Here is an 18365-nt window from a genome sequence, read left to right as displayed (position 1 = left end):
CAGCACCACACCCGACGTACGCGCGAATCAGAACACGACTGACGCGATCGACGGAAATCGACGATCGGCAATCTTCATTAAAACACGAATCGACGAAAGTCGACGATTGGCAATCAAACGGTTAAGTAGCCTAATGTAGCCGAATTTCAGTTGCAGTAATTCTGCCTACATATTCTACGTGTACACAAATATTCTACGTGAGCTTGATTCCCCCTTTTATTATTCGAAATCCATGGGGGGGGGGGGGGATTTTAGATTTTTTCATTGGCAACACTGATACTGGTATGACAAAAAATATCATGAAACCCACCACCCCCGTTTTTTTGGCAACAATGTGAATGTGACGCATTTAACTTTGGAGCTGTCAAAAATGTATGTGTTGCCACGAGCAAAATTATTTGCGCGCATATTTATTTAGTCTGTCATATCTTTGTTTTTTGGAGATAGATCTAGCGTGTGCAGTAGCAACACTCTTATACCAGATCTGATGTTGACACGACAACGACTATCCTCTTCGGTTTCAATGTCTGTACGTCAAAGTCGCAATTAATCCCAAATTAACGTAATATAGAATGCCAGATTTTGTAAACCATGTTCCTGATATTAAATGTATTGAGGGCCGCACAAAATAGCATGGCGGGCCGCAGGTTGAGTATGACTGGTCTATGGGGTCTACGTTGTGAGAGTAGGGTGGAGGAAGGTGAGGACATGTCTTTCTAAACTAACTAACTAACCATCACGCCGTTTCTCTGCAGGGGTAGGCAGAGAGGACGCACCGCCAAACAACTCGGTCTTGGCTCATTCACATTCATACATCGTCTCATACATACTCTTCTATTATTCTGACTCTTGACATGGCCCGACTCGAGTATTTGATTCACTTGATCGTGCCATGTCTTTCTCGGGCGTCCCCGACTTCTGCTACCATTCACATTTGCATCATATATCCTCCTTACACTCCTATCTTTGCTCATTCGCTCTACATGCCCAAACCATCTAAGCGTCCCTTTCTTAATCTTACTCATTACGCTTACATCAGCCTTGCACTCTTTGCGGATCTCCACATTCCTCACACGATCAAACATGGTTTTACCACACATACGCCTCAGGGATCTCATTTCAACAGCATTTAATCTACTTTCATCCTTTCTTTGCCAGTTCCATGCCTCACTTCCATACATCAAGGTTGGTACCAGCTCTCCGTTGTGGACTGCTAACTTCGCTTCTTTGGACAATTTTTGTTAGCGCCGACGGCGTTCAGTCCTCCATTAACGGAATTACCTGCTTTTACCCTTCTTTCAATATCTCTGTCAGCCTTCCCATCTCTCGTAAACATACTTCCTAAATACACAAACTCATCCACCTGCTCCAAGTATTCCCCATTCACAATTATTTTGCACACTGTTTTCGTACTCTCTCTTTCAAACACCATTACTTTAGACTTACTTACATTCCTCATTAACTCATTCTTCATGCATACTTCGTTCATCCTAGACACGAGAGACTGTAGATCATCTATAATATTAGCAATCAGCACCGCATCATCAGCATACAACAGGCAACATACTTTCAAATTATTCAAATTCGCGCCCAATCCCACCTCTTTCAATTCTTGCATACAATTATCCATGTATAGATTGAATAACCACGGTGACATTACGCAGCCTTGTTTAACACCTTTTGTGATATCAAACCACCCCGTAAAACCACCGTTTACCCTAACACATGCAACGCTTCCCTCATACAGAGACGTAATTGCCTGAGTCAGATTCGTATTCACTCCATACTTGGACAACACCTTCCATAGCTTTTTCCCGTCGACTTGGTCGTATGCTTTTTGTAAATCTACAAAGGCACAGAAAAGTTTCTGTTTTTTTGCCAGAAACTTCTCAGTGAGCATACGCAATGAGAAGATCTGGTCCATGCACCCCCTTCCACTCATAAAAGCACCTTGCACATCCCATATTTTATCCTTTGTTTCCTTTCTTACTCTTTCAATCAAAATTCTACCATACAGCTTGCCAACTGAACTTAGCAGGCTAATAGCCCTATGATTCCCACATTCCATACGTGACCCTTTACCTTTGTATAATGGCATGATCACAGCCCTTCTCCAATCTAAAGGCGTGTAACCTTCCTTTAAACATTGGTTAAAAAGATTGCACAACCATGTGAGAATTACACGGCTACCTCCTTTAAAATATTCAGCAGCAATATTGTCAAACCCAACAGCCTTACCATTCTTCATACATTTAATCGAGCTTTCTATCTCATCCATGCTAATTTCGGTAACATTCACTCCATCGTCATTCATATCTGATTCGCCGCTGGAATCACTGTCACTCACTTCGCTTTCGAAGGCTTCCTCGAAATAATTCATCCATCTCTCTTTTATTTTTTCCTCATTCGTCAACATTTTTCCATCTTTTGATTTTATCACTTTCATGCTTCCGTTTTCTGGGCCACTCCGGGACCTTTTGACTTCTTTCCAAAACAACTTAATGTTTTCTTGGAAATGGTTTGTCATTTTCATTCCTTCTTCCTCTTCCAGGCGTTTCTTTCGTTCTTTCACTCCAACTCTTACTTTTTTCTTACATTCCTTATATACTTCTTTCGCTCGATACTTCTCTTCGCTGGAAGCACTGCCAGCCGCAATCAGACACAACCATGCTTTCTTCTTCTCTGAGACCAGTACTTTAATCTCATCATCCCACCATGCATCACCTTTCTTCCTACCTTGCGTACTTATTCCACAAACCTCCCTAGCAGATTCACAAAGACACACTTTTATGTGGTTCCATGTTTCGTCTATGCTTAGACCATCCATTTCCTTCGCATTCAATCTTATCTCTGCACAATTCACATACTTACTTCTCACATTATCGTTTTGCAGTTTTTCTATTTTGACTCTTGTTGGAGTTGGTACCGTTTTCACTTTAGAGCGCCAACCGCGAAAGAGGTTTACTCTCGACACTACAAGAAAGTGGTCAGTTTCGACCTCAGCCCCTCTGAAAACTCTTGTGTCCTCGGTAACAGCTCTCAACCTAGAGTCAATTACTACAAAATCAATAATTGACCTCTCATTTCCTCTTTCCCACGTATATTGGTGGATACCTTTATGATCGAAGAAAGTATTCGACACAAACAGGTTCCACTCTAAACATACTTCAAGCATTCAGATCAGATCTAAAGCCATTTCAAGCAACGTTTCGATTCTGAATGGTGGTCTTTCACCAGGGAAATACTGAGAACATCTTTCACTCTGTAACTTGCCGCACTTATGCTACATATTATATTATTTTATTTAAATGTGTAAAAATATCTGAAATAATCCGTTGTTTACGAATGAATGATGATGTATTTAAAACAAGCTGTAGATTGTAATCGAGTTTGTAAATCATGCAATCACAAAGATAAAGCCTTACCTTTACTTATTGGTAAAGATAAGGCTCTATCTCATGTATCACCGTCTAAGTTCTTAAATTTTTAGGTGCACATTTCAAAACATAATTATTTTTAATTCCGCAATACGATGACACTCAATTTATCATTTAATAACTCATTTTTTCGAAAGTAACGATCCGCAATTTTTAGATGAACATGAATAATGATCCTTTTCAAGCAACGACAATATTATCAATGTTGAACACTTGCCATATCACTACCTAGTAGGTATTCTTCTTTCTTCATTCTTGCTAGGTAAGACTTTGAAGGAAAAAGAGGAACAAGGGAGATGTTAATATACTAGACGGGATCTTGGGATATGGAATAGTCTCAAAGCTATTTCAATATTAAACTCGCATGTTAATCAAATAAAATTTACTTGTGCATGCTGAGATTCGAACCCGCATCCTCTGGATTCGTAGTTGAAGATCTTAAACGCTCGATCACGTAGGCCCAAAATCTGATCACCAAACATAATTAAGTCATTTAAATAGAATTAACAACACCCTTTTTATTCTGCAGTGGCTCCGCGAAGAGCTCCCCCTTGAGCTGGAACTCGAACTGTGCGGCAGCCCCCTGTGGGGCCCCCTTGAGGGTGTGCGTGCCCTACAGGACCCCGCCCTGCGCGCACTGGAGGCCCGCCTGCTCGGCCGCCCCGACAATAACAACAGGGAGGTGGCCCCCGAGCCCCTGCGCACCGGGGGGATTATGCTGGCCTACCTAAAGGACGCCATGCCGGTGAGAGAAAACTTGCAGAACTGTTTAGTTACACTCCTGGAAAAATACAGGATTTAGGAATGCTTGCATTTGAAACGATTATTTATGTGTATTTTTTTTCTTCTTTTTATACAGGGTGTATCGGCAAGTACCCGACAAACTTTAACCAGCTATTCCTCAGCACATTTGGAGTAAAAAATGTTATGGGCGCTTTGCTGTCCGGTAACATTTTTTTTCCATTAAAAACAAAAAATAAATAAAAAAATCCACACTCCGTCACTGTCATTTGCCTTGTTTCTCGCGTTCAACAGCTGTTATTAGCAAGTGCGTCAAAAAGTGTCCTCGCTCTTTCGTACACACTAAATAATAATAGTTAAAAATGAGACGAATGGTGCTGTGCCATTTCGTTGTGATTGTAAAAGCGCGCCAACGTAGGTACGTACGTACATTATTCAACCAAACTATTGGTAAATATAAACGTGAACAAAATATTGCCAGACGGGTTTTCAAACTTTGACAAAGGATAAAACATTGGTGACATGTGGTGAAAATATGAATAGTAAATTTTTTATTAAAAAAAAATGTTACCAGACAGCAAAGTGGCCATAACATTTTTTACTCCAAATGTGCTAAGGAATAGCTGGTTAAAGTTTGTCGGGTACGTGCCGATACACCCTGTATAGCGGAGATGGTTTACATATAGTTCCCGTGATACCATAGGCCCATTGTGCTATCTCCCATTTTACCTCATTTCTCTAACAGTCACTAAAATTCACCAGGGTTATCATTGTATGTGGCTATGTCTTCTGGTTCCACAGTGTAACTTCCCAGATCTCATCTCTCCTCTCCAATCCCCCTTGGTTTCCTGAAGGCCCCACGACGAAAGAGTCCACTACCCCTTGGTTTCATGAAAGCCCCACAACGGAAGAAGTCATGGTGTTCAGCATGTAGCGGTAGCTACTCTAAGATTCCGGAACAAGTAACCTGCATCGCATTAGAACTTACTAGTGAAACAACGAAAGTACGGCGCATCTACCTCCTTGCGACTGCCGGAATAATCTCAAACGCATTTGCTCTATATAAGGCTGCGCCGTCGACGTACCTATGTCAGTCATTCAGTCTTAAACAGCAGTGAGTGTGTTCTTTGAAAGCGTCTGAAGCGGGTGGCCGCTACACTGGCTCCCGCGCCGCGCACCGCCTCTCCACACCTCACCTGCATACAGTCGGTCGCCAGCCGGACCACCATACAAACTCCGTGCTCCAATGACTCATGCAAGGGCCCATTCGTGCTCGCATCAAGCCGTCAACATCCATAGCATCTCTGGCTCTCTTACTTCACACTGTAGACTCAACGTCTTCCCCAGTGCTGGACACCATCTACATGTCCGGTCTCCACCAACGCGGTGTCAAACCTACTTCATCTTCGCTCAAATCTGGTGTCGATCTTCGGCCCGGGGAATTCACCGTCGACTATATCCACCAACTGCGTGAGCATCGGCTTAGAGTCATCTCGCTACTACACCGACTCAATAAATGCTGTGACCTCACAACCTCTTTCATTCGTCTCCTTACCATCCCTTACCAACCAAATTACTTACCATCCTGTGCAATATACTTGTGAATGATGAATACTAGGAGAAAGCGGATGAGTTTATGTATTTGAAAAGTTGGTTTACGAGAGATGGCACCACTGATAGGGGTATTAAACAGGAAGGCATTAACAGATTCATTAGACACTGCTTTAGATGTTTGTTTGTTTGCTCTGTTTCCAGTTATACTTGACATGGGTGTCCTCGCACCGTGACAGCCTCCAGCGGCTGGAGCAGGCGTGCTCCGTCAGCCCCACCCTGGAGCAGGTGTGCCGCGAGGTGGAGCAGCAGCAGCGCGCCTGCTACCTGCCCATCACCACCTTTCTGCTCAAGCCGCTCTACCGGCTGCTGCACTATCAGCAGCTGCTCACAAGTAAGCAATCTGGACAAATTTCCTCTTTCCCAATCCTTCACCCTCACGACATGCCCAAATTCTCCCGTTTTAAAGAAGAAAAATTCCATCGTTAGGGCCACTGAGTAACTAAGACACAGAGCTGCCCATAAGAGCGAGGGAAACAAACCAACTTGTGCAGAGTGGGGAAATAGCGTGTTACTTTCAGTGATTTATCAATAAACGAATAGGCAACTGCCATTGCAAGTATCATGATTTTAGTCTTCAAAAATGAAATCGGCTTTCGAATAAGTAGTTCTTTTTACAAAGGCGCGGAAATTCCTCGCTGTTTAATAAACGTAACTGCAAATCTCAAATTGGGTGAAAAAAGTTTGGCTTGTTATTTTGTCACAGTATTTAGTTAGACGATTTCACAAATGTTTTATAATTTACTCACCGCAGTAAACAAACACATGAACAATGAGTGAACAACTGATGGTCTGGTTAGAAAAGAACGTTCAGACCCTGCATCGTTACCTTACTTTAGCGAACTTTGTTTTTCTGCTCAGGGGTTCGTTATTTCGATGTGCACTCGCTGGTGGTCAATTTTGGAATGATGTTGTAGTTTATTTAAGACATGCTTGAACCTTCCAGGGGTTCTAGCTCAATGAAATTGATAACTTTACAATATCAGGTCGATAGGTGTAACTACCGATGATTTTATCCGACGATGACCGATATTGATAAGGCAATAAATTAGAAATCGATGTACGCTGGCAACACTGGAGGTTTTGACTGTAAATTCGATTCTCCAAGCCCGAATCAATGTAGTATCATTGCCCCGAACGGATTCAACTCACCGCGTATAGTGAGACCAATATGGGCGACTACTCTGTCTCACTGAAGGTTCCGGACTGCAACAGACACTTCCGAGTGCACTTGGAGGGTCCTCTGTACTGCATCGGTCAAAAGAAGTTCCACGCCCTGGAGCAGCTGGTGGCGCACTACCAGCGAGCCCCCATCTACACTAACAAGCAAGGGGAGAAGCTGTACCTAGTTAGACCCCTGCCCAATAACGATGCATGCTAACCCAACCATCCCACAAGCAAAGGTGCTTGTTGCGACTAGGCATACTGGGAATGGAAGCATTACATTAGTAAGCTATGGCTTTACTAAGTTTAAAAAATACTTATGTATTAGTAATTTGGCTACCCCACCATGTAATATTCCATAATCTTATGAATCATTTGACAAGTTCATTCATAAGATTAAATACATAATGAATGAACTTGTCAAATAAGTTTATGGATAATATTTAATATTACATATATCGTTAGTTTTGGTTGAAGCCTTTTGGAATGAGGCATTCTTTATGTTGTGTATGAATCGGGTGTTAATGTCTGGTGGAGTCATTAGGTGTATACACTGTGTCCGGAAACTCGTAGTACAAACAGGGAACTTATGAATCTACATCACAGAGAACATATATATTCAATGTTAAGTAGTTCCCCCAGAATTGCTCACAAGAGGTTAAACAGCTGATATTAAAATTTGAAAATACATAATTGTATCTTGGGGCGTGTTCAATTCAATTCATAGTCGGGCTATGAATTGTTTTCAATATTGAATTTGATTGTTGTATCTTCTAGCTTACTAAATACTGTATTTCAATTGGTCACCTCTGAGAATAATAATTTAAACTTAATCAAAATGAAGCCTATAACATTACGAAATTAAATGAAATATTATTAGCATCCTTGGGGTGATTTTTCACAAAACGGCGCTATATAAATTATCCAATTATTATAGGACTTCTTTCACTTCTAAGAACTTCCTTAGTTCGCTAACTGACGATAGATGGAGAATTTGGTCAATATCGTATTGACATAGGGCTTTATCGATCGACCATGTTAGTAGACCTCCTGGTGTCAAAATATTGTCAAGTGATTTGCCTCCAGCTCATCAAAATTTGACCGAGATTTTGTGTTAGGGCATCTCTATCTCTTCTGAAGTCAGTGATTAGGGCATATGTCGTGTCTTATTATTAATACGGGGTTATTCTGATTTCAGGAGCCATAGAAGCGTCTTCGAATGATGAAGTGGAGTATGAAGACCTGAAGGAGTGCCTGATCATCCTGCAGCCAGTTTGCAATGAGATCGAGGATGACCTCCCCGACAGCCTCAACTATTCCCATCTCTGTCTGCTGCATAGGGATATTGACGGTGAGTGTAATAATGAATTTGACTGAAAAATATTATGCAATAGAAACACATTCATTTGTTTTTGACCACTTTATACAAATTTGTTTTTGACCACTTTATACTAATTTTTTTTACCACTTTATAGTAATTTGTTTTTTACCACTTTGTGCAAAGTTGTTTTTGACCGTTTTTTACAAATATGAAAAATATTATGGCTTAAAAAACATGGCCGAGTTGACATCGCGCTTGGGTCCCACTCGGGCGTAGTGTGTTCAATTCCTCGGCTGGCTAAGTCCTCCATCACAACACAAGCAACATTTTCAGCTTACTGTGGTGGTAGTAGGAGATTTTCAAATATTGTCAGGTTATTCGTAACCCGGGAATGTTTGTCTTTCTTTTTAAAAAACAAATATATGTGTGGTAAAACCATTTCCTCAGTCATACAATAATTTCATTCAGGAAGCTTTCCGATTTGTGATGGAGGACTTAGCCAGCCGAGGAATTGAACACACTACGCCTGGGTGGGATCCAAACGCGATGTCAACTCAGCCACCGACCGGTCTATGCCTCAGGGATCTCATTTCAACAGCATTCAGTCAACTTTCATCCTTTCTCTACCAGTTCCATGCCTCACTTCCATACATCAGGTTAGGTACCGGCACTCCATTGTGAACTTCTAGCTTCGCTTCTTTGGACAATTTTTTGTTAGTGCCAACTGCGTTCAGTCCTCCATTAACGGAGTTACCTGCATTTACCCTTCTTTCAATATCTCTGTCAGCTTTCCCATCTCTCGTAAACATACTTACATAGTGAGGGATGCTCTCAGTATTGTCAGTTTTTTATGTTTGTTTTTATTTTTGCAGGTTTCGATAATCTGGTATTGCCTGGGAGACAATTCATCCGCCAGGGATGTCTCTTCAAGCACTCCAACAAAGGTCCGCAACAAAGAATGTTCTTCTTGGTGAGTACTTGCCTCATTGATCTTCCCCATCTTGCCTCAGTGATGTAAAAAAGTTATTGCAATATCCTGTTACTTGTCAACTAAATCTATCACCACTTGTACACCTTGATTCACTTCACGATCAGCATCTGGAAGTTTGCCAGTGTAAATTTGACATCTTTGCGGGTAGTTGGTATCCGAACGTGGGGATCGTCGATGACATTGCTAAGGAATTTCAATTTTTTGATAAGAAAAATGTTAATCGTGCTACCGTCGGAGCAACCAAAATGGCTTTCAACTAGTCACTCTTTTATTCGTATTCTTTAGAATTCATTCTCCATTTGTTAACAGTAGACAACGGCAAACGCGTGCATACATCTCGATGTCACGGAACGCACTGAGCCGCTTGTCCGTGTGCCACTAGCAGAGATGTGCAAAATGGGTACCCAAAACCATTTGAAATGCAAAATGGAAATGGGTACAAACTTTTCCATTTGAAAATGCAAAATGGTTTTTAGAAAAGCATTTCAAATGCAAAATGCAAAATACCTATTTTCAAAATGCATTGAAAATGCAAAATGGTTTCTCAGGTTAAAAAATTAAAATAATTATAGAATTTTAAAACAATTTTGTCATTTAATAATGGACATCAATGTAGAACAAACATATTACATGATGGTAAATCCAAAAACACCACGACTACAGATTATGAAACCACAAAAAAATTGCGCGGGACAAATGTTTCCAACGTAAAAACATAGAAACTGCTATCTAACATTTAATATTACAGCATCATGGCCCCATGTTCAGTATTTGAATCAGTATTTTTTGTAATAGTATCACTCAATTGCCAGGGCTCCTACCGGGGAGCAACTTGACAAATGTAAATTATCTCTCATTGCGAGGTTGAGGACCGACTGATATTTGGGGCTTATGAAAAAAAGATGAGTGGAGATAGTAGGAAGAATGTTGCAAAAAAGCATTTAAAATGGAAAATGCATTGAGAAAAGCATTTAAAATGCAAAATGGTTTTTAGAAAAGCATTTAAAATGCAAAATGGAAAATACCCATTTTGCATTTCCATTTGAAATGGATTTATTTGAAATAAAGCACATCTCTGGCCACTAGCCAGAGTAGTTCGTACGAACTGCTCGGCCGAACGTACTCGCTCGTGAATACTTGTGATTAAATTATTGAATGATCTGTTGTTTTTGTTTTAGTTTTCTGACATCCTGGTGTACGGGAGCAAATGTTCCAGCTCCCAGCAGCAGTTCCGGGTTCACGGGGTCATACCGCTGTCTTCCGTGCAGGTGGAACCAGCCGAATACATCAACTCCTTCACCCTATACGGTCAGCACTAATCAATTACTTCTTCTTTAGTCGTTGCCTCGTTGCTGAGGATTGTTACCTGCACTCCAATTGGCCTGATGAACCAGATTTAGAGCCATCAATACCGACATTCCTGAAGCCTGTACTTGATCATCTTGATTACAATCCATCGTCTAAAAATTTCTTAAAATTGAACTTTTTCCTTACAAGGAAGTAGGAATTCTAGTAGATTTAAATGTCAGAGTATGTTTGACTCCTTGATCTCACAGTTTGAAAAAAGTACAGGAAAAATGGCACATCTCATTTTTTTTTCTTTGTTGCTAAAATGCAATTATTTTGCTAAGTGTTGAAAATTATCGACAAGTTTGAATGTTAAATTTCTTTAGAATGTAATGTACAGGGTTTTCCAATAAGAGGTGTTATTTTGAATAGCCCATTATTTTGGTAGATGTTACTTTTGAAGCTGTCATTTTTTGACATTTGACAAGTAGAAACTACGCCATTAATAAAAATGGAACGATACACGCTTCAACAACGCATTGAAATTATTAAAATTCACTTGAGTGAATCAAATGCAAATCATCTTGAGTGATAAGGCCCATTTCCACCTTGGTGGCTTCGTCAACAAGCAAAATTGTCGCATCTGGGGCTCGGAAAACCCAAAAGTTATTATTTATTTATTTATTTAAACGCCCATAGGGCTTTTACCTATAATAATGTACATCTTTATTTTTTAGTTATACAGATTACATATAAAAAATTTTAAAAAAATAAAAAAATCAGTGTTAGCAAAATACAGGTTACATAAAAAAATATCAGAGTTGACAAAATATGTTACATAAAATATAAGAATTTTAAAAATATAGGTATGGATAGAGTAAGTGAGACGAAAAATATAAAATCTTCCAAAATCCACAAAATCAACCATAATGATAATAAGAAAGTATAACAATAGTTTACAAATTAGGTAAAAATAGTTCGCACATACTCCGTTTAAAGTTGGCCAAGTTCAAATTATTGTCAAATACATTTATATTATTTAAGTATTTGTTACCAAGACTGTGTAAACGTGTTATTGTTGAAAAGCCTCTCTATCCTCTACGTGTGACTGTTTGGTGCGGTTTATGGTCCGGCGGAGTCATTGGACCTTACTTTTTCGAAAATGAGGCTGGAGCAACAGTTACGGTGAATGGATTGCGCTATCGAGAGATGATTAATGATTTTTTATAGCCGGAATTGGATGGTATTGATCTGGACAACGTTTACTTTCAACAAGACGGCGCTACGTGCCACACAAGCAACGAAACCATTGATCTTTTACGATTAAATATCAAAATAACACCTCTTATTGGAAAACCCTGTAGAATCATTTCTTTTCAGGAAGTACTGACCTTTAATAAGTTACATTATTTTTCATTCAACGGACTTTGTGTTGCCATTTAAAACTATTTAAAAGATTGTAGCACTGAAATTGGTGGTGCTGCATTCATGAAATTATTGTCTTCTTTATAATAATAAGTTTGTTGATTCTGATGCTAGGCGGAGGGAGAGCCATGACCCTGAGCGCCAGCAACCCGGCGGAGCGCGACCACTGGCTCACAGAGCTGGACATGGCTGCCGAGGAAGCCAGGAGTTCTCCCCACGAAACGCCGCCCCTCTCCCGCTCCATATCCTCTTCTGTGTCTGCTGAAGAGTTGTCAGACGGAGGTGACACAGTCAGCTCGGCCCTGCAGAGGAGCAACACTCTCTCACACGTCTGCTGGCATCGCAACACCTCCCTGTCTTGGAGGCATCTGTTCTCTGCAATGGAGGTTAGTATTGTTACCATCTACACATGCATATCGGCGCTACGACGATTAGACCCTTCTTCCACAGAGATATGCAAGTATCCGATACTCAACAACACTTTGTAAACTCGTTAAATCTCACTCTCCAAAGAATATGTAATTTCTCGAACAAAAATGTTCACAAACAAGTCATGCACCAGCTCATTTCAAGCTTGAAAATAATTCAAAAAAAGTGTTGTACTATATTTCTACAAATGTTAATTGCTTCTGTGTTAAAAGAATTCATTCATTTTGATGAAGACAAAGCTTCAACTATTTATTCTCTTTCAGTATGTTTCGGATGGTGGGGATTGACCCCATCGTCCCCCGTGAAGAACCACCACTGGTCACTTGTGTCATACATTTAGAAACAATCCGTGTGCTTTAAATAAATGCTGGGAACGAAACAGTTAACAGAGAATGACAGGACATAAAAATGATAGCTACAACAATTTGATTGCGAGTGAGGTTATGGAAGCATTTTGACATTTCGAAAATTCAACAATGTTTGGTGGCGATGCGGATGTCTTGATTTCAGTAGCGACGTCTACGACAAGTGTGGGCGACAAGTTGTTTGCGACTTGAGTACACAACATGAGTATCGGATACTTGCTTATACCTGTGGAAGAAAGGCCTTTGAGAGGCTTGACTGCCTCCGGAAAAACCGCCACTCTTTTTTACATTAACTCCACACAGGAGACACTGAGAGAAATCATTTCAACCTGTTCTGTGCTATAATCGCATTCACGCGCTCTTCGTTGCCGTGTACGGCAGGACGGCCATACAAGATTAGTGTGTTTACTCATCCTTCTTTATGCCTTTGTTGCTTGGTTATAATCTTGTATTTAGAATAATTTAAAATATAAACACATAGAGACATCCATTTGGATGAACGACGTGCAAATGCTTGGTGTGTTTTCCGACTGCACCGGTGCCGAAGGGATCAATGAAGCTAGTTCCTCGGAGCATCTTCCATTGATATACCGGTAGAACAAGAACATCATTCCTGACGTCTGTGCTCTAAAATAAAAGATTGCTGCCTGCTTGAGGCTGCAATATTGGCGCACCCTGTGTACATATAAGTCCTATAAGACTGTGTATTATTGTTGTAATCAGAACCAGCTGTCGGGCAATCTGCTAAGGAAGTTCAAGAACTCTCTGGGCTGGCAGAAGCTGTGGGTGGTGTTTGCCTCCTTTTGCCTCTACTTCTACAAGACCTGCCATGACGACTACCCTCTGGCATCCCTCCCCCTGCTTGGGTAAATATCTCATATCCCATTATTGTAACATTTATTTAATAATTGCTTCTTACAGAATATAAAGCATAATTTTTCACATAATAATCAACATCGCTAGGACTGAGAGCTGTTATTGACGACAGCGGACGACAGTCATTTTTTACAACGGACCGATTCCTATTGCTCATTGTTGTTTATTTTATTTATTAATTTTCGGGAAATCAATCGGTTTGTACATAAGTATTATATAGCCAAAATAAAAACAATTATGGATTTCCTCCTTGTGACTTTACCTCTACTGAGACAGCATGATAAGGAATAATAAGTAATTTAAATTTGTAAGAAAGGAATATGAATTAAAAAATTTAAACAAAACAAAAGATTATATAAAACGAAAAATTTACAAAACAAAACATTTATAGCCATGGAGACAGGTTGTAGATATAAATAAAATCATAATATAAATATAGACAATAGAGACATAACATTAAGTACAAAATATCAGAGAAATATTCTTTTATGGACCTCTTGTATTTGGTTAGTTCGCAACTGAAAATATCCACCTTGGATAATACGCTATTGTAATTATTGCATAGTCTGTGTTCAGGCAAGAATTCTGCTTAGAGTTTATTTTACATTGATCGACCCTGAACAGGACAGAAGAGCGTGTTGAACGCGCAGGTATGCTGCTACGCGCGTGTGCGCTGTTTAGGAAAGTATGAATGTTTGTTTATGCACCGGACATCAACCCGTTAGCAGTATCCGCGACATTGTGTCATGAAAAGGCCAGCATTGTAAATGTTAATTCTTTAAAATCTCTAAAATTTAATTTCAATTAATAAATAACTTCTTTTTTTTCAGATATGTGGTAACGACACCAAGTGAAAGGGACGGTATTAACAAGGATTATGTCTTCAAACTGGTTTTCAAAAATCACATTTACTTCTTCAGGGCAGAGAGCGAATACACATTCAAAAGGTAGGCACCTATTTATTTAAGCCAAAACAAATCCCGTCGAAGGATTTTAAGGCAATGGATTTTATTTAACTTGGCAATCACCTCCAGTCTGGATCCCCAAAATAGATTCCCTTTACTTAATATACAGATTCCAATGTTTGGAGCACAGATGTCAAATGGGAATGCTGCCTTCGTTCTATGGGTATTTCAATGGAAGATGCTCTCACAAACAAGTCATTGATCTCTTCGTCACCGGTGCACAGTCGGGAAACACACCCAACGGTACACAGTTGACTTTTGTCACATGAGAACGGGTCGCTTCTACAACTCATTCTCGTGATCAACAGCTCGGAGTGGAATGATTTGCCAGCCACTATGTTTCCTCCCTCCTAAAACCTGAGTCTCTTTAAGACCTGGATTCACTCCTTTCTGCAAAGTGATCCTCTTCTATAGGCCCTGAGGGAAATTATTTCTCTCGGGGCCTCCTATGTGGATTTGCATAGTATAAATAAATTAAAAACAAACAATATTGTATATATAATGATATTTTCCTTGTGATTTGGACGACACAGTCAATTAAAACACAATTGAGTTTCTCTGTAAGGAAAGAAGAGGTTTATTTTGTTAATCTCACAAGATTTACATAAAGAAAAGCATTTAGTAACAAAACATTACCTGTAAGGAAAGAAACGACATTTAATGTTATTAATTGTTATGTCAATTCCTTAATCACAATCACGATAGCAATTACCAATTATTGAAATTATTCCCATCAATCTGCCTTGTCACAACCCATAGATTATTTTTACTATGTCTTAAACCATAGATTACGAAATATCGAGTCGACTGTGTAGGTACTGTGGCGCACATCCAGCCAGTGACAGTCCACGACACACACAGCCACAATGACGAGACAAGCTCGGCATTGCCTTGAATTAAAGAAAATTATATTTTTCTTTACATATATACATTGTTTTTTATCTGACACCTCTTCTATGTAAAGCCAGGCGAGCTATGTCGCCACCCGCTTGGACAGCATTATAAGGTGGGTTAAGGTAAGGGCTGTCGGAAGGGCTTTATTAATGCAGGTCTTGAAGAGCAGCGGCACATACGAGCCGTCTTCCACAAAAACGAGTCGAAGAAGCCGCCCATTCTCATGAAGCCAACGTCAACTGTGAACGGGTGTTCTGCTTGGGATATCAATGCTGCAAGCTTCTTCAAGCAGGCTTCATTAAAATACCTGTAGAACAGACTCAGCATGCCCGTGAATATAATTTCACCACATATTAATTATTGTTCACAGGTGGATGGAAGTCATTGGAAGTGCCACAACTCAACCTTCGATGGAAGAATAATTTAATTCTCAAATAATAATAGTAACTTAAAGGATATTAAATGTGGCAGGATTAAAACAAACCTTTGCTAATAAATTATTAAAAGTTAACATTCTGACGACAGATAAAATTATATTTTTGTATATTGTGAAAAAATTTATATGAATATTTATTTTAAGTGCATTTATGCAGTTAGAATTGGTTTAATGGTGGCCCAATTAGCCAAATAGGAATATTTTTTGTTATTTCATCACGGCTTCTCAATTAAGAACATGTATTAGTAATTCTTTATTTTCATTAAATAATTTAAAGCATAATATCATCTCTCTGTTCCTACAAAGGTAGGCAGATAAGATAATGCACCACACGTTACTCTCTAGCAAATTTATGATAGCCTATTATTTGGTTTTGTTTCCTATCAAAATCATCATATCTCACACCTAGGCAGCTTACAATAATATTTGCCTAATAAGGAATTCCAGTACATTTTTTATCCTTAACTAACTGTACCCCGCCACGCGTTGCTGTTGCTCAGTCTGTCTGTGCAGATAGAGAAACAATAGCGCGTGTTTTTTTACGTCCAACAGTTGGCACTGTTTTTCAAAAAAACACGTTTGTACAACTGATGGCGCTGTTTTTTTTTTTAAAAGCACGTTTTTACCTGACACAGGTGATATGTTTATAATATATGTAAGTACAGGGTTTTCCAATAAGAGGTGTTATTTTGATATTCAATCGTAAAAGATCAATGGTTTCGTTGCTTGTTTGGCACGCAGCGCCGTCTTGTTGAAAGTAAACGTTGTCCAGATCAATACCATTCAATTCCGGCCATAAAAAATCATTAATAATCTCTCGATAGCGCAATCCGTTCACCGTAACTGTTGCTCCAGCCTCATTTTCGAAAAAGTAAGGTCCAATGACTCCGCCGAACCATAATCCGCACCAAACAGTCACACGTTGAGGATAGAGAGGCTTTTCAACAATAACTCTTGGGTTTTCCTAGCCCCAGATGCGACAATTTTGCTTCTTGACGAAGCCACCGAGGTGGAAATGGGCCTCATCACTCAAGATGATTTGCATCAGATTCACTCAAGTGAATTTAAAAAATTTCAATGCGTTGTTGAAGCGTATATCGTTCCATTTTTATTAATGGCGTAGTTTCTACTTGTCAAATGTCAAAAAATGACAGCTTCAAAAGTAACATCTACCGAAATAGCGGGCTATTGACACCTCTTATTGGAAAACCCTGTATATAAATACACACGCTTATTCTAATACAACAAGAACTTTCGAAGATATAAGATTTTGAACAAACGAACAATTTAATTTAATTTTTCGGGTCTACCGAAAACGCATCTAATCTCAAATAGCCTATGTTTTTTCAACCGCCCTGTATTTTGTATGGGAGTCAAGATGTTTTTTATTCTTAAGATTACTCGCTCTTAACATTGAAGAACACTAAAAGTAAAATCTTAGCATCTCGTTACTAATGTTATTGTATTGAACCAAAGTGCAAAAATACATCCATGACCGCACCTGATAAACAATAATTTACCGGTGTTTAAAAACCTGCAAAAGATTTTCATATGTAAATATGGACCAGAATTGCCAATGTATATGTTCTAAAAAGTCACAAGAGATGAAGAGATATTAAGATAAAAAACCCACAATTTCCTTTACCTCGAAAATGAAACTAAATTCTGTTCGAAATTGGCATTTTTTTTTGTGTAATCATTTTCGGATTTTCTCTTTCGTTCAGGCTTTTAAAATAGACTATTTTTGAAAATTTGCTGCTAAAGAAAAGGAAATGTAGTACATTCTTACAATTATTATAAATATTATTTTTCAAAATGGTTGGATAATCAACAAATCCCTACAATCCCTGCATTTTCTCCAAAAAAAATTCTTCCTGCAAAAAACCCAATTCCTGAAAAAATCTTAGAAATTCCATGCAATTTGGGAAAAAAAAACACGAATTGGCAACCCTGATGTGGATATTTTAGAACATATTATATTACTCACGTAGACTGGTGTGATGTATCAGTCGTACCAAACAAACACTCTGTTAGTGATATGATGTTTTATTCATTCTTAAATGACGATTTATAAATACATAATAAAATTTATATATATTCAGAATCAGCGTTTGATGATCAATATTTTTCACTGGAGTTCCTTATTGTTTATTATTATTTTTATATATTTTTTTAATATATTTTTTTCTTCTATTTTTTTCTTCTATTTTTTTCTTCTATTTTTTTCTTCTATTTTTATATAAGCTTTTTCTCAGAGAACTACGGTAGTTGTGAATTGTGAAGGCAGTTTTTATATTCAAACATTTTTACATGAAATATAATATTTTGTTTTGATATTCTATTTAAATTGTGTTGAATGTATAAAGTTTGTATATTTGCTAGCAATGCGTCCAATTTCTGTTTAGTATTATGTGATAATTTAG

The 18365-nt window shown here is 38.8% G+C and overlaps 1 protein-coding gene across 1 annotated transcript; it reads left to right on the top strand.

The window, feature by feature from the left end:
* Positions 1-11997: 11997 nt before the first annotated feature.
* On the top strand, positions 11998-18163 carry LOC149411060 (FERM, ARHGEF and pleckstrin domain-containing protein 1-like). The gene is made up of 4 exons (XM_089647292.1): positions 11998-12363; positions 13495-13637; positions 14478-14594; positions 15877-18163. Exons 1-4 carry the CDS (start codon positions 12085-12087, stop codon positions 15926-15928), a joined length of 591 nt encoding a protein of 196 aa, XP_089503418.1. The 5' UTR covers positions 11998-12084; the 3' UTR covers positions 15929-18163.
* The last annotated feature ends 202 nt before the right edge of the window (positions 18164-18365 follow it).

Source organism: Hesperophylax consimilis, chromosome 26 (genome assembly GCF_061612785.1).
Source record: "Hesperophylax consimilis isolate HC1 chromosome 26, BYU_Hcon_1.0, whole genome shotgun sequence".
Classification (NCBI taxonomy): Eukaryota; Metazoa; Arthropoda; class Insecta; order Trichoptera; family Limnephilidae; genus Hesperophylax; species Hesperophylax consimilis.
Note: the sequence above shows the minus strand (reverse complement) of the source record. Positions and strands in the feature narration are given on the sequence as shown.

Coding starts and splice junctions, on each gene's coding strand:
- LOC149411060 (XM_089647292.1), top strand. CDS start 12,085: ATGCTAGGCGGAGGGAGAGCCATGACCCTGAGCGCCAGCAACCCGGCG. Junction 12,364..13,494: donor ATCTGTTCTCTGCAATGGAG/GTTAGTATTGTT, acceptor TGTTGTAATCAG/AACCAGCTGTCGGGCAATCT. Junction 14,595..15,876: donor AGCGAATACACATTCAAAAG/GTAGGCACCTAT, acceptor TATTGTTCACAG/GTGGATGGAAGTCATTGGAA.